Source organism: Schistocerca serialis, chromosome 1 (assembly GCF_023864345.2).
Source record: "Schistocerca serialis cubense isolate TAMUIC-IGC-003099 chromosome 1, iqSchSeri2.2, whole genome shotgun sequence".
Taxonomy (NCBI): Eukaryota; Metazoa; Arthropoda; class Insecta; order Orthoptera; family Acrididae; genus Schistocerca; species Schistocerca serialis.
In genome coordinates, this window is record NC_064638.1 from 523,168,308 (window position 1) to 523,184,821 (window position 16,514).

The window sequence follows — 16,514 nt, forward strand, 5'->3', positions numbered from 1 at the left end:
TACAGACCTGCCTTCAGCTGTTGTTTTGGAATGTCAAAGCAATCCAGATTGTTTGAATGAAGCTTCCTTTAACAGAATAAAATGTAGAAAGAAGGTTTAAATGCGAATAATCTGGATTATGGTGACATGATAAATCCGCAGCGTAGTCAAAGTTACATATTAGAGTCGTACGTAATTGATTGAAGCCAACTGATTACAAATTATTGGTCGAAAGGCAGAATGATTTATAGCATAACACATACGCAATGCGGACAATGTGTCTAAATGTTTTTAACGCATTAACTGCAGCTTACTAATGTAGGCTAACTACCACTGAGACGTTTGAGCACGAATTTATCTTTGAACCCATACCAGGAGTAGCAAATGCTGAAAAACGAATCAAATATGGTAAAGGATGCTTAGTGGAACACCCATTGCATTTTTCCAGTTTGTGTACGATATCTGTACGTAATATGCATCAAAACGCGTCGGATGCTTGTTCATTTTCTAATATATGTTTTTTGGGGATGACCTAGTAGTTTTATTTTTTTTTATTATGAGAAATGCGTTAAATGTGGGAAAGTGCATTTAAATATGCCGCAAACAAATATTAGGCAAAGACACATGTCTGTCTGTTACCACAACCTTTATTTCTCATTCGCTGTGTTCCACAATTGCCAACGAAATTATCGCTTTTCAACCTAATGTAGACCTCAGACTATGCTACAAATAAAGTTATTACTCCAGTCAAGGTTTCTAGGGAAAAGGGGGGGAGGGGGCAAAATCCAGTATAGTGCTCTAGCCCAGATATATGCTCTTGCCATGTGTGTGTTACCGATTTGCTTAAATTTTGATCGTTGTTTTCCTGTAAACAAACAGCAATATGCCAATCACATCTTCCTGTATGTAGTTTCTCAAAAATCTCCCAATTGTAAGACTGCTATAGATGCAAGTCACTGATTGTCAGAGTGTGTCAGTGAGACAAAACATTTGAAGTAAATCACGAAGCTTTAGGTTAGTTCAACTATTACTTCTTAATGTAGTAGGCAGTCACAATTTTCTTCCGTATTTTTGTGTATATACATACTACACAAGCAACCAGATGGTACCTGGTGGAGAGTAACTTGTACCACTACAAATCATTTTCTTTCCTGTTCCACTTGCAAATAGAGAGAGGGAAGAAATGCTGTCTATTATCAGAGCCCTGATTTCTCATGCCTTCTAAATTTTCTCAATAGTGTTATACAAAATAATACTCGCACACAGTTTGAAACTACTGGTACCCTATCTAGCATCTAGCCTCTGAGTTGCTTCAATGTGTTGCTTAAATCTGACCTGGATCTCAAATTTTTGGAGCAGTACTCATGAATGTGTCACTTAAGTGTTCTATACGGGTGGTCTAAGTGATCTTCCCCTCATTTCCAGTCACAAAACATGTTCATCTTCCCAGAGGAAGGAAGTATTGACCCTGAAAGCTAGAAATGGTTTTTTTATTCAAGTGCTGTTTTTCTCTCATACTTCGTGCAAAGCATTTCAGAATTTTACAATGAGTACTGACAGCCCGACATATAATGGTAACATTAAAACACTGTTAATTTGAACCTTAATGTTAACTAGCATATGCATCCTTGAGGAGAGGCTAATAAAATAATTATTTTACTCTGTATTTTTTTAATATCTTAGGATTTTCAGTTTTCTGCTTGATGTCTAGCAGCAACCTGTTAAAGACTTTTGATCAGCATTTGAAATTCCATTGTGAATCGTAGGCAGGGATGTATAGTCTACGTGGACATTGTTTTTCCTTCCCGTATTTTGCCAGTTCATTTCACTGAACAGAGTAAAATTACCCCTATTATGAACAACAAATACTATTAGGGAGTAAATATGTTGACATGTAAATGAAAGACTCCGAAGGCCCTGAAGAGATTTCTGTAAGAAGCTGCACTATCGATTTTACACAATAATTTTACTCACATGGATCAAAAGTTCTGTTAACTTGCCATATCAGATTTGAATGATATCGCTAGCTTTTCATAACAGCCTCCATCACCGTCACCAGTAATGGTACTGGTATGTAATGGTATGGTGTACTGTAGCAGCCCATTAAAAGTGTTTCAATTGAATTGATTCTGCATTATTTCTCTTCCACATGTCCTCGTCATTGATGCTACCAAATTATGTTCTTGTACGGTAATTAGTTTCCATGTTATAACATGTTAAATATAGAAAGTTTAACTTTAACCAAGCAGTAGTTTTCTTTGATGACAATATCAGTTCCAGTGCACAACTGAATTTCAAAATCTCTCTTGTGGGGTGAAAATCTGTTACTGCTGCTATCTTGTGCTGACAATGAGATGACTTTCATAGAAATACTGAATTATTTCATTTGTAATACAGTTTCATAGTTTTTGTAGTTGCTCATGATCTTTACACTTGCATGCAATGGGTGTAGCCTCAGCATACAGAACGATCCTTGAATTTGAGCAGCAGTATTTTGTCATTTACACAAATCAACAAAAGAAATTGTCCCAGTACAAAGTCCTGGGAACCCTGTATTACCTATCAGTAATGTTAGATCTATGAAGAAATTGATGCACTGGATGTGAAGTGCACAGTTTAGTCTACCCAGCAGGTGTTCCAGAAGATGGCCCTGCACTGTTCTATACCATCATGAACATACCTATACATTAGTGATATATTCATCACTGACAGAAAATTGAATAATCACATTTTTGCTTCAAGTTTCTGAAATGGCAGTTGATGAGATCATATCTGAAAAGACAGCTATCAACCCACACTTTAAGCATGAGGTAGGACTAGCAATTACCAGAATTCTGAAATGTGGATCTTGTAAACCTAGAGTTGCTCTAGGAAAACAAGTAAGATGTGACACGTGTTCCAGATCAAAGATGAGAAAATAAAAGGTGACTGTATTAGATATAGCACACAAATATGCAGTGAATAAGAAGTGTGAAATGACTGCGTTCGCCGGCCGGGGTGGCCGAGCGGTTCTAGGCGCTACAGTCTGGAATGACATATAACACATCCGAGGTGCAAATTTGTGGAGAGGAGAGATTGCATTGAATCTGTTGTGTATGGTGCACAAGATTACTGAAGGGAGCTAGAACATTAAGAACAATCGCTTCTCGGCTTTTGACAAGATATTGCTTAATAAAGTAGGATCAGTTTATTCTATCTCATGAGATTTTTTTTTTAAAAAGTCAAAAAACACTTACGCTTTTGACAAGATCAATGTTTATCTCTCTCGCATTCCTTTGTTTCTCAACATTCTCCTCAGCTCTTTCATCTCTGTAATACATGCTCTCTGGCGACTTGTGACGTCATTGTTCAAAGCCGACGGGTTGTATCCCCTGCTGCACTAGTCCCTTTTCTTGCGCATGATAAGATTACTAATGGAAATTACTTACCGTCCATTGTCCGGGAAGAGATGGGCAACATATTACTACCGCCCACATATATCTCGCGTAATGATCACAACGAAAAGATCCGAGAAATTAGAGCAAATACGGAGACTTACAAGCAGTCGTTCTTCCCACGCACAATTCGTGAATGGAACAGGGAAGGGGGGATCAGATAGTGGTACAATAAGTACCCTCCGCCACACACCGCAAGGTGGCTCGCGGAGTATAGATGTAGATGTAGTAGATGTAGATGTAAACTATCCTTTCTCCTCTGCGAACATGTGCTTTTGCAGCAAGTATTATCAATTTTTTCCGTGATTGAAAAGCTTTAACGCACACAAATCCCGCCATCATACACAAATCCACAAGGCATCAGCATATCTTGCTCAAAGAATATCCGCGTTTCGAAAACTACCAGCGATATTGGCTAGCATGAGAGACGACGTCACGCCATGATACGATGTCATGATTCCTCGGGGCCCGCGAGACGCTTCTTGTGAAGAACAGTGCAAGTTGGCATATCTTCGGTTACCGAAGTGTTTGCTGAGCGCAAAATGGCGGCGACAACAAATGGTAATGGCAACTTAGTTGATGAATTCGAAGAAGCTTTTCAGGTTTGTGAGCCTTATGTAATTTAATTACCTTGTATTTGCTTCATTTAAGTGCTGGCTTCATTTCCCTCCAATTGTTTCAGTCATGTTTGAATGTACTTACGAAAGAGGAGACCGTGCCGGCTATGGAGAAAGATGAGATTAAAGTTGAAGTTGATCACACAATCCTGCGTTTTATCGATCTGGCCCGTCAGATGGAAGCATTTTTTCTACAGAAACGGTTTTTACTCTCAGCCTTGAAGCCAGAATTAGTTGTGAAAGAGGTAATATATAATACATTTGACAGATCACCACATCTCTTAAATAATACTCGACTTGTACTTTGTAAACAATGATACTTTTCAAGACAAATGTAAGTATTTTAAATCTGTTAGATCAAATTCTAGAAAATTAATTCAGTATTAAGGAATGTTTTCAGTTTGGGTGGTAGATGTGGTGGAATGAGTGTTTTCTGTAGGGTCTGTTTACACATAATAACAGTTGTCCCGAAATGGCTTCTGCTAGTGTACTTCTATTCTTCAAGCTGCAGAATCGTGTATTTACGATGTGTTACCATGTGTATAATCTACAGTCATTCTAATTGCAATACACATTGAATTGAAGGTATTCAGAACACCCAGCAGCTGTTACAGTATCAGCTTGGAATTTATTTCTATATTCCTTTATTTTGTGAATACTGCAACAAATATTTTGTTTGCAGTAGTGATTTTTCTTAGAATAATTGGGTGTACTTGGTTAGGTTTTCAAACTGATTGGAGGGTAGTGTGTTTGTTCCCTGAGAACCAGTCACAGTCATTGAAAACATTCATTCTTCAATTATCTACTCTTTAGTTTGTTACTCGACCCACGGAAGTCCATTTGGGTGAACTAAACATACTGAAGCTAGATACAGCTTTCTCCTGAAACGAATGTTTCTGTGTGTGGGCAAACAAAATACATACTATATTTTTTCCATTATATTAATTTTTGTAATGTAGATTGTGGCTATAGACTGAATTGTAGCATAGACTGAGGTTTGAGTTGGGTTGTAAGGTGACATTTTGGATCTGAATTAGTGAAGTCAAACAAATGTGAATACAGAATCTTAGATATGATGGCGTCCTCATATTTAACATATCTGTTGGTCTAGATTACTTTGAAAGGTGAGAGTTTGGTTCCGAGTTGGAAAAGTGATATCAAACATCTTCGTTTATCAGCCCCTTTTACACAGGTGGTTCTCTTGTCTCAGTTAACTAGCCATGCTTCACAGATGTTCATGTATGTTTACACATTTCCCCCTTAGTTGTGTGTGTACAGTGCTGTTTGCTGTGTTTTGTGCATAAGTTTGTAGTGTATTAGGATGATTTACAATGAGCATATATGGTTTGTCTCTGGACAGAAGGAAACGTCACCTTTAAATAATCATTGGTGTGTTTAGATTAGATGAAGTATGTGCTTAATGTAGAATCACTTGGACCACTACCTTTACTGATTGTTAAAAGGGGACTTGTGGGAACTGTCCTCCTTACAAAAAGACAGAATGTATAACATTAATAAACTAGCTAGTAGTATTGTTAATTAATGACGAAACAAAATTTGTAGTTGTTGTTCTTGACAAAATTCATGTCATGAATTCTACTACCTGATTCAGACTGTAGGAACAAAGAAAGGCTTGTCCAAACATTTTAAAACATCAACTATTTCATTGTTCAGGAAAATATGTAATCCTGCACACATATATAGTCATTAAACTATTTTTAGAAGGTGCACACCACCTTTTTTGCTTTATGCATTTGGTATTGGTTTGATCTAAAACCATTTCTCTCCTTCAATAGAGCTGATGTTTTCAATGTTGAAACACTTTCATCGAAAAACGTTTTTTATCTATATATGTTGTTTGTGCACTATGCGATGAGAGTGGATTAGCTTCCAGTGTTGTCAGGTGATGACACTATCCGATATTTCAGTGCATGCACACACTACGGCATAATCAGTATTTTAAAACTCTACTCTCAACACAAGTAAGTTACTATTGACATCACCAATCCACTAACAACACAGTTGTTACCCAATTTTCACTCTACTGTGTGACATGATCCCTCGATGAGTAGATGCTTCAAAGTAAAACAGATTTAACACCGCTTGCCAATTGTAGCCTCCTAGGAGGGGACAACAATTTGAAAATCAAACACTTCATATTGTGTATACAGTGTAGTAGACTAGGCACACAACAAAACTAGAAACCTGTGCCCAAACCAGTACCTGTTCCAGCACCACAGTTATCTGGCTTGTTCAGATCATGAGCCAACTTGTGCAGGGCAACATCCACCTGGTTTGTTTTCTTTCTTTGTGCCCCTAAGATGCCTTTCCCTTTTCTTCATTTCTTTTCATATTCTGCATAATTGCTATTCCAGTGGTCTGTCTCTCTCTCTCTCTCTCTCTCTCTCTCTCTCTCTCTCTTCCTCTTCCCCCCCCCCCCCCCCTCTAATAAATGAATATACTTTTCTTCACATTTGCGGTCTAATACTTCACACACTGCTGTGGCTCAGTGCTCAAAGGCCGGATTACAGATCCAAACGCTTAGGGTTAAGTTCTCAGCCAGCCCTAAGATTTTTTAGCTCTCTTCACTTCATTCACCCCTGGCAATGTTTGTTAAAGTGAAAATTGGTTATTTGCTCAAACAGTTTATCAAGTGTACTAGTATGAAATGCAGATTTTTTTTGTCTAAGAGCATGTCAAATTCAGGAGAATGATAAACAGTGCTTTATTCAAAGTATGCTCCATCGTTTGTTATACATTTTTCTCATCTTTTGGGCAATTTGTGAATACTACACCTGTAAAAATTTTCCCCTTTTGTTCCAAAACATTCGAGCCGTTTTTTCACATCTTCGCATGAACCAAAGTGTTGCTCAGCGAATGCATGACACATTGATGCAAACAAATGGTAATCTGAAGGAGCCAAGTGTGGTGAGTAAGCCACAGTGTGTAGAACTTCCATGCCAAGTGCTTCTAATGTGTCACAAACAGGTTTTGCCATATCTGAAGTAGCATCGTCATGAAGGAAAATGACTGTTGCCTCTTTTGGTATTGTGGCCTTTTTTCAAGCAGTGAACAGTTCCGATTAGTCAGTTGTTGTTGGTTACATTTAGTATTAATCATTTCCCAAGTTTTAGCAGTTCATAATAGAGCACACCCCTCTGGTCCCACCAAACACAGAGCATCGTCTTTCTGCTAAAGCATTTCGGTCTTGTGGTTGTTGTGGATGGTGTGACTATATCTACGCATGACTTTTTGCACTTGGGATTCTCTAAATAAGTCCACTTTGTATCCCTTGTAACTATATGACGCAGGAATGACTTCCTTTTGTACCGAGTAAGAAAAATGTGATGAGTTTTTGTGCTTTTCCATTTACCTGTCGCTCAACTTGTGGTACCCGTCTACTGGTCTTCTAAATCTTTCCTGTCTCTCGTAGCTGATTGGAAACAGGCTGTTGACTGACACCCAATTGCTCGGCAAGTTGGTTTTGTGTTTGCAAATCATCCTCGTTCCACAATGCTTCCGATTCCACATTGTCCCTTTTTCTTTTCCCCCATTCCTGTCTGCAACATCAAAGTCGCCATTTTTGAAATGCCAAAACCATTGTTCACGTGTATCTTGCAATAGAGAATATTCACCGTTAGCTTCTCGAAGTAGGTGGTATGATTTAGCAGCAGTTTTCTTCAAATGGAAAAAAAAAAGAAAAAAAAAATTTATGCTGTTCATTCGGTAGAAATTTCAGCATATTGAACACAACACTGTGCAACACTTTTCCAGTTTGTCACTCTAGTGTTTCTGACACTTGTTGATGACACAACAGCATGGTGCATTGTTAAATCTTTATAGCACAAACAGCATCGGTGGGACATCTGTTGTCTAAAATCCGCATTCCATATTTCTAAGCTTGTTAAGAGTCTACGTTCAACTGTAGGTAAAGCACTGCATTTTTCAAACCAACCTTTAGGTGAATGACAGTTTTACTTTTTCTATTTCAGTTCTTGACTATGTGTCCTTCAAGGTTAAATTTGAGCTTTGATGTATCAACCACAGGTAGCTCATTTTTCTGGGATCTCAACCTTGGCTGTTTTATTGATGTGTTCCCACAGTGGGATATATTGCAGTCTACAGTTATGCAGATAATTTAATAGAGGAAGGAAACCACCAAACTGCTACAATGTTTGATTTATTTATTAGAGGACTGGTTTCAAATCTGGATAGCTGCAGTGTCATTTCTCTGTACAAAATGTTAAAGTTGTTGTCTTTGGAGGTACATACAGAAATCACTGATATACATCAAATGTAGAGTGTAGTGATGGAACCACAAGATAGTCGCACTGTAGCTTCGTGGTGGATTTCCTCTCTGTACAGAAAACACTTTGACTGTTAGTCCTTTTCTTCCTGTTTCCTAAACATTTATTGTATCTTGTTCCTGCTTCCCTTCACCATCTATGCATATACCACAAATATTGTACTATTCATTTCTTAATCCCGAATCAATTTACTGCTTAGCCACTATATCTATTGATCTATGGATTTCATCAGTAATACTAATGACAATCATTGAGAATGTGTTACTCTTGGAGGATGATGGTGTGCAAAGCAAGTGGAAGAAAACACTTAAGTAAACAAATCTTCAAAAATTCTACCAACAAAAAATAAATTACTGTACAGAGAAACTTCACATGTGTTACACTTACAAAGACCACTACCAAAAGAGGTAAATTCACAAATTAAATTAACCATGTAAAGGATTTCCAAGGAAAGGAGAAAATTTAACAAAAAGAAACTTCATCAAAGAATAGAGAAACCTGCCAAACAAATGGTTCAAATGACTCTGAGCACTATGGGACTTAACTTCTGAGGTCATCAGTCCCCTGAAACTTAGAACTACTTAAGCCTAGCTAATCTAAGGACATCACACACATCCATGCCCGAGGCAAGATTCGAACCCGCAACCGTAGCGGTCGCGCGGTTCCAGACCCCGCCTAGAACCACTCGGCCACATCTGCTGGCCCTGCAGATCAGGAGAATGAAAACCGAGAAAGGTGGTGCAGTGGTTAGCACACTGGCCTCACTTTCAGGACGACAATGGTTCTAAGCTGTGTCCGGCCCTCCTCTTTTAGGTTTTCCATGATTTCCCTAAATCGCTTCAGGCAAATGCCAGGATGGTCCCTGTGAAAGGGTGTGGTTATGACATATTGGGGATTTGTGATTTTGCAGTGTATAAAAATGTTATACAAATAAAGATGGCAGTTTACTAATTTTCGTAACTGATAGTGCATGTTAAAACTGCATTGTGGTTTTTAATCTCCTCAAGGCTGGGGGTCCATGTGTGATCAGTTCAATTCCTGGTAACAAACTGTGATTTGACAAATAGCACAAAAATCAGCAAAAAACACAATGAAATTTGGCAAGAACAAACAAACAACACCGAACTTGGCAAGAAACACAGAATTTGGCAGAAACCAACACAAAATTTGACAGAAAAAATAACACATTAAATTTAGCAAAAATTAACACCAAATTTGCCCATGAAATAAAATGATTTTTTCCAATCCCTACAGATGGGTTGCTTGACATACTCAGTCATTAAATGTGTTTTCTCGAAAACATTTTCAGAAGCTTAATACACAATTTCAGTAGCTTATGATGAAAGTGACCTGTCTTAGTTCCTTGCCTGCAGTAACTGCCTTTCTGCATGCATCCCTTTTAGTTGAAATACAAGAAACAATAAACAAACCACAGCTAATTTTAAGCTTGTTTTGTAGGTTAAAACTTCCTACTATATCATTTGAAGAAGAAAATTATATACTAGATGTCTTTGTTTCACTTTGTTGAATACGTTACATGAGAGCTGTTTGGTAATTTCATGTGTATTTTATTCGTTAGACTGTAGAAAACAGAAGGCTTAATCACAGGCTACCTGTAATAAGTACATTGTGTAAACAGTGTTGGTAACGAACAGATGCATCAGTCTTATGTAGTAGCTAATCAAAGGATTGCTGTAATTTTGAATCATTTCTTGTGAACGTGAAGTTGTTGCCTATCTCCAACTGAGCTTTATTTGGCACAACAATTCTTAACTTGTTTGTTTTTCTATGTAACTTTGGAAGTATACACTGTAGGATTCAAAGTTATTGTTCATTTCCTGTTAGTCTGTGTCAGCCAAAAACTCTTCTGCAAACAACTTGGAAAGGAAGAAGTCTGTGTGCCAGAGAACACACTATCAGCCACGATTATATTTTGAGCACAACTCCAGATTATTTCACTTAGTTTTCCTTTTAAACCACATAATAAAGGTTTCTGAATACTTCAATAATATAGTAATACGTAGTTGCAAATTGGTAACAGGAAATTGCATATAATATTGTTCTAGTGATAAAGTGTATGCTGTGTTTTTAATTTTTGTACTTCACATATAAAATAGACATTACTGTATCTGTAGTCTGTGAGTTTTGTACATTTATCAGGACAGTAATTCATTCAGAGAGAATGTTCAAAGTTAGGATCACGGGTGTTTGAATTCCTTTTACACCACATGTATACAGGGTGTTAGGGGTATAGGTACAGATATTGTGCTCATTGATACCTTAATATTTATCCACTGTAGTGTTAGTTATTTTTTTCTCTGCGTATACCAGTCTTCCCACAGGCACATAACATAATTTACAACCTGATGTTTTCTGCATAGTCATAACTGCACCACCAAGTGGATTACACCTCTCAGTATTGACTCTCAATGTTGTGTCTGTGCATCAACATTTCAATACCTTACCTCCCCCCCAGGGGGTCCACAACTCTTTTGTGGACACGTGCGTAGCGAGCACGGGACCCCGAGCTAATGTGGCCCTCCTTCTTTTCCGGGCTGCATACCTTCCCTTCCCTTTCCGCATCCCTCCCCGTCCCCCATCTTCGCCCCCCCCCCCCCCTCACCTCTGACTCTTTCCTTCCCTTTCTCCCCCTCTGGGAGTATGGTTTGTGCCTACGTCCGGAGACGGACGCTCGAAACTTTTCCAAATTACTTGCTTTCTACACTTAAAAGTCCTCGTCCTTCCTCTGTCCTTCTCTTTTCCTTCCCTCTTCTCCTTGCCCTTTTCTCCGCTGCGGCGTTTGAGACCCCCTCTTCTTTCCTTTCCCTTTCTCTTTTTTCCTCCCTGTGCGTGTCTGAAGGCCGGCCCACGCACTTCCATGCGTAGCCGGTGACGGGGTAACGCGTAATTCCCCGCCCCGGGTAGACAGGTAGGACACGTACGTACCCCCTGGTAACGGCCAGGCCCAGGGAGGGGTGATTACCCGAGCTGATACCTTCCGAAAGTGCCGATTGGTCCCTCCGTCCGTTTGTCGGGAGGTGTGACCTGAGGTGTGAACAATCACCTAAGGCGGGTGTGCCCTCGGTGAGGGCCCCCACAAGGGAGGAGCGCGCCATCGGAGACGCCGGTAATCATGGGGGATTCTTCCGCAATGGTTTCCTCACCTTCCACTATGTCTGCTCACAAACGTAAGTTCACTGAGTCTCAACCACAGACGGTTCTTCCATCGTTGCCACAGTTCCTTGTTGTTTCTCGGTCTGACGAAGGTCACGACTTTTCCACGGTCAACCCTTTCATTATTCAGAAAGGTGTCGAGGCAATTGCGGGTCCTGTAAAGTCTTGTTCCAGATTACGGAATGGCACCCTGTTGTTAGAAACACACAGTGCCCTCCAGGCTCAAAAATTGCTGCGTACTTCCCTGCTCCACACCTTCCCTGTCCGGGTGGAACCGCACCGTACTTTAAATTCCTCGCGTGGAGTCGTTTATACACGCTCCCTCGATGGATTGTCTGACGAAGAAATTCAGCACTACCTGTCTGACCAGGGCGTCACGGCTGTTCATCGGGTTATGAAAAGGGTTGACTCGAACATCATTCCAACCCGCACTGTCTTCTTGACATTTGACAAAGTTCAACTCCCATCAAAAATCAAAGCAGGCTATGAGATAATTTCCGTTCGTCCTTATGTCCCAAACCCTACGCGTTGCTATCGATGTCAGCGGTTCAATCACACCAGCCAGTCCTGTTCCAATCCGGCCAAATGTGTTACGTGTGGCCAGGATGCCCATGAGGGTGCTTGTCCACCTCCATCCCCTCGCTGCATCAACTGTATGGGTGACCACGCTGCTTCCTCTCGAGATTGCCCCGTTTTTAAGGACGAAAAGCTCATCCAGGAAATAAGAGTGAAGGAAAAGGTGTCGACCTTTGCTGCTCGAAAGTTACTCGCCAGTCGACAGCCCACCGTGTCTCAGAAAGGAAAATACAGCACTGTCGTTGCTTCTCCTCGGCCAACAAAGGAGGCGGCCACGCAGACTTGCGACCTCACATTTAGTACCACGGTCGTCAGATCGGCCAGCGCAAAGATCGCCCGTTCAACCTCACCACTTTCGCCTGCCCACTCTATGGCTCACCCTTCGTCGGGTTCTGCTAAATCTCGAGCCCAAAAGTCAGACGCCAAGTCTTCGAAAAAAGAGCATTCTCGTGAAGAGTTTTTACGTACTGCAACTTCACAACCATCGGTTCCTCCATCATCTAAACATCATACTTCCAAGAAGGCTTCGAAGAAACACAGTTCCTCTCCTTCTCCGCCAAGGCGTGTCCCATCTACAGCACCACCTGGCGGAAATCGCCCTCGGCCATCTCCTGTGTCGCCGAGGCGCACTGCTGGTGGCCAGTCAACTGGCCAATCGTTGGTGGCAGGAGCTGCTCCTGACCAACCTATGGATCAGGATCTTCTGCCTTCGACTGAATGCCATTCCATGCTGTCGGTCGCAAGCTCTGAGCAGTCGCTGAGTTGACAGCACCCTTGGTCACGTTCCTCCATTTTCTGTTCACCCTATGTCCATTATCCACTGGAATATCCGCGGCATTCGCGCCAATCGGGATGAATTGTCGATCCTCTTACGATCCTACTCGCTGGTCATCTTCTGTCTTCAGGAAACAAAGCTGCGTCCCCATGACCGCTTTGTTCTCCCTCATTTTCAATCCGTCCGATATGACCTCCCCTCTGTTGAAGGCACTCCAGCCCATGGAGGACTCATGATTCTGCTCCATGATACTCTCCATTATCACCCAATCCCCTTAAACAGTTCCTTCCAAGCTGTCGCCGTCCGTCTTTCCCTTTCTGGATACACGTTCTCTCTTTGTACGGTATACATTCCATCGTCTACACCAATGGCACGAGCTGATCTCCTTCATCTTCTTGATCAGCTTCCACCCCCCTATTTGCTGGTTGGGGACTTCAATGCCCACCACCCGCTTTGGGGATCTCCACATCCTTGTCCACATGGCTCACTATTGCTAGACGTCTTCCACCAAGCGGATCTAGTCTGCCTCAACACTGGGGTCCCCACATTTTTGTCTGCCTCCACGGCAAATTTATCTCATTTGGACCTTGCGGTCGGTACTGTTCCGCTAGCTCGGCGCTTCGAATGGTTCACCCTTGATGATGCACACTCGAGTGACCACTTTCCATGTGTTCTTAGACTGCAGCCTCAACTGCCATATATATGCGCTCGCGACGCTGGAAGTTTGCCCAAGCCGATTGGACACTTTTTTCATCTCTAGCGACATTCGATGACCGTCGCTTTCCCAGCGTCGACGATGAGGTCACACATGTTACCAACGTTATTCTCACAGCTGCGGAACGTTCAATATCACGCACCTCCGAATTGCCCTGGCGCCCCCCAGTTCCTTGGTGGAACGAGACATGCCGTGACGCAATACGCGAGCGGCGACGTGCTCTTCGCATTTTCCGTCACCATACAACTTTGGCCAACTGTATCCGATATAAGCAGCTCCGTGCGCGATGCCGTCGCGTCATCCGCGATAGCAAGAAGGCAAGCTGGAAATTCTTTATTAGCTCATTTAACACCTTCACTCCCTCCTCGGAAGTTTGGAGTCGGCTTCGACGGTTCTCAGGCACGCCTAGTTTCTCCACGGTCTCTGGGCTCACTGTCGCGCATGATACCTTAGTGGACCCCGTCGCAATTTCTAACTCATTGGGTCAGCACTTTGCTGAGATTTCGAGCTCTTCAAATTACCCGCCAGCGTTTCTCCCGAAGAAACGTGCAGCGGAAGTGCGACATCTTGTTTTCTCCTCTCAAAATCACAAAGGTACAATACTGTTTTCTCCATGCGGGAACTCCGACATGCCCTCTCTTCTTCTCGCTCCTCCGCCCCAGGACCGGATGGTATCCATGTCCAAATGTTGCTGCACTTATCAACCCATAGCCTGCATTACCTCCTTCGCCTTTATAATCGAATTTGGACCGACAGTACCTTTCCCAGGCGATGGCGGGAAGCTATTGTCGTTCCCGTTCCGAAACCTGGAAAGGACAAACATCTCCCCTCTAGCTATCGCCCCATTTCTCTTACGAGTAGTGTCTGTAAGGTTTTGGAGCGTATGGTGAATTACCGTTTAGCTTGGTGGCTGGAATCCCGCAGTCTTTTAACACCAGCCCAATGCGGATTCCGAAAGCATCGTTCTGCCGTTGACCATCTTGTTGCTCTCTCCACTTATATCATGAACAATTTTCTCCGGAAACGCCAAACGGTAGCAATATTTTTTGATCTGGAGAGAGCATACGATACCTGTTGGAGGACAGGTATCCTCCGCACACTGTTCTCTTGGGGCTTTCGAGGCCGGCTGCCCCTTTTTCTTCGCGAATTTATGGCAGAGCGCACATTTAGGGTGCGGGTGAACACTACTCTCTCCCGTACTTTCTCCCAAGAAAACGGGGTACCCCAGGGCTCCGTGCTGAGTGTTGTACTGTTTGCCATCGCCATAAATCCAATTATGGATTGTCTCCTTCCTGATGTCTCGGGCTCCCTCTTTGTGGACGATTTTGCGATCTACTACAGCTCTCAACGGACCAGCCTTCTTGAAAGACGTCTTCAAGGATGTCTCGATCGCCTCCACTCGTGGAGCATCGAAACCGGCTTCCGTTTCTCACCCAGTAAGACCGTTTGTGTTAATTTTTGGCGACGTAAGGAGTTCCTTCTGCCCTCCTTACATCTAGGTCCTGTCAACCTTCCGTTTTCCGACGTCGCTAAATTCTTGGGTCTTATGTTTGACAGAAAACTGTGCTGGTCCTCCCACGTTTCCTATCTTTCGGCTCGCTGTCTGCGTTCCCTTAACACCCTCCGTGTCCTGAATGGTACCTCCTGGGGAGCGGACCGAGTGGTCCTTCTCCGCCTCTATCGCGCCTTAGTGCGCTCGAAATTGGATTATGGAAGCATAGTCTACTCCTCTGCTCGGCCGTCTATTCTTCGGCGTCTCGACTCTATCCACCACCGTGGATTACATTTAGTGTCTGGAGCTTTTTACACCAGCCCTGCGGAAAGCCTTTATGCTGAGACTGCTGAACCTCCGCTGTCCAATCGGCGGGCAGTCCTTCTGAGTCGTTATGCTAGCCATCTGTCTTCCATGCCTGCTAATCCAGCCCATGACCTTTTTTTCGACGCCTCCTTTGATGTTCGGTATGCAGGCCGCTCCTCCTCCCTACTACCCCCGGGAGTCCGCTTCCGTCAACTGCTCCATTCTCTTTCCTTCCGCTTTCCTAAAACCTTCTTGACAACTTGGGGTACAGCACCGCCTTGGCTCCGTCCCCGGATCGACTTGCTCAGAGACCTATGTCAATTTCCCAAGGATGGTACCCCTACACTTGTTTACCGTCGGGCATTTGCTGCTCTATGTGCGCAAATGACGGAAGCCACATTTATTTACACCGACGGCTCGAAAACATCGTTAGGTGTAGGGAGTGCCTATATTGTTGGCGACACCCCAAATCACTTTCGGCTTCCCGACCAGTGTTCGGTTTATACTGCGGAGCTTTACGCTGTTCTCCAGGCTGTCCACTACATCCACCGCCATCAGCGGATATAGTACGTAATCTGCTCAGATTCTCTCAACTCTCTCCTAAGTCTCCAAGCTCTTTACCCTGTGCACCCTCTGGTCCACTGGATTCAGGACTGTCTGCGCTTGCTCCACCTGGGGGGCGTCTCAGTGGCGTTCCTCTGGCTCCCGGGACACGCTGGTATCTGTGGGAATGAGGCGGCCGATATAGCGGCCAAGGCTGCAGTCTCTCTTCCTCGGCCAGCTATTCAGTCTCTGCCGTTTACCGATCTACGGAGCGGTTTATGTCGCCAAGTTGCTCATTTATGGCATGCGCATTGGTCAACACTTCCCCATAATAAATTGCGGGAAGTGAAAGCCCTTCCTTGCGCTTGGACCTCTTCCTTCCGAACGCGTTGTCGGGAGGAGGTAATTTTAGCTAGACTCCGGATAGGGCACTGTCTTTTTAGTCATCGACATCTTTTAAGCGGTGATCCTCCCCCACTCTGCCCCCACTGCTCTCAGCTGTGGACGGTCAGACACCTTTTAATTGAATGCCCCTATTTTAATCCGTTACGCTCCCGTCTACAGCTATCGCCTGATCTTTCGTCGATTTTAGCAGA

The 16,514-nt window shown here is 42.8% G+C and overlaps 1 protein-coding gene across 2 annotated transcripts in view; it reads left to right on the top strand.

The window, feature by feature from the left end:
• LOC126474474 (mediator of RNA polymerase II transcription subunit 28-like) overlaps window positions 1-16,514 on the top strand; it is a 33,830-nt gene that overhangs the window by 347 nt on the left and 16,969 nt on the right. For both annotated transcript variants that reach the window (XM_050101950.1, XM_050101957.1), the window contains exons 2-3: window positions 3,909-4,015; window positions 4,096-4,275. In XM_050101950.1, the coding sequence (XP_049957907.1) occupies window positions 3,956-4,015; window positions 4,096-4,275 (240 nt within the window). In that variant the 5' untranslated portion in view covers window positions 3,909-3,955. The remainder of the gene's footprint in view (window positions 1-3,908; window positions 4,016-4,095; window positions 4,276-16,514) is intronic.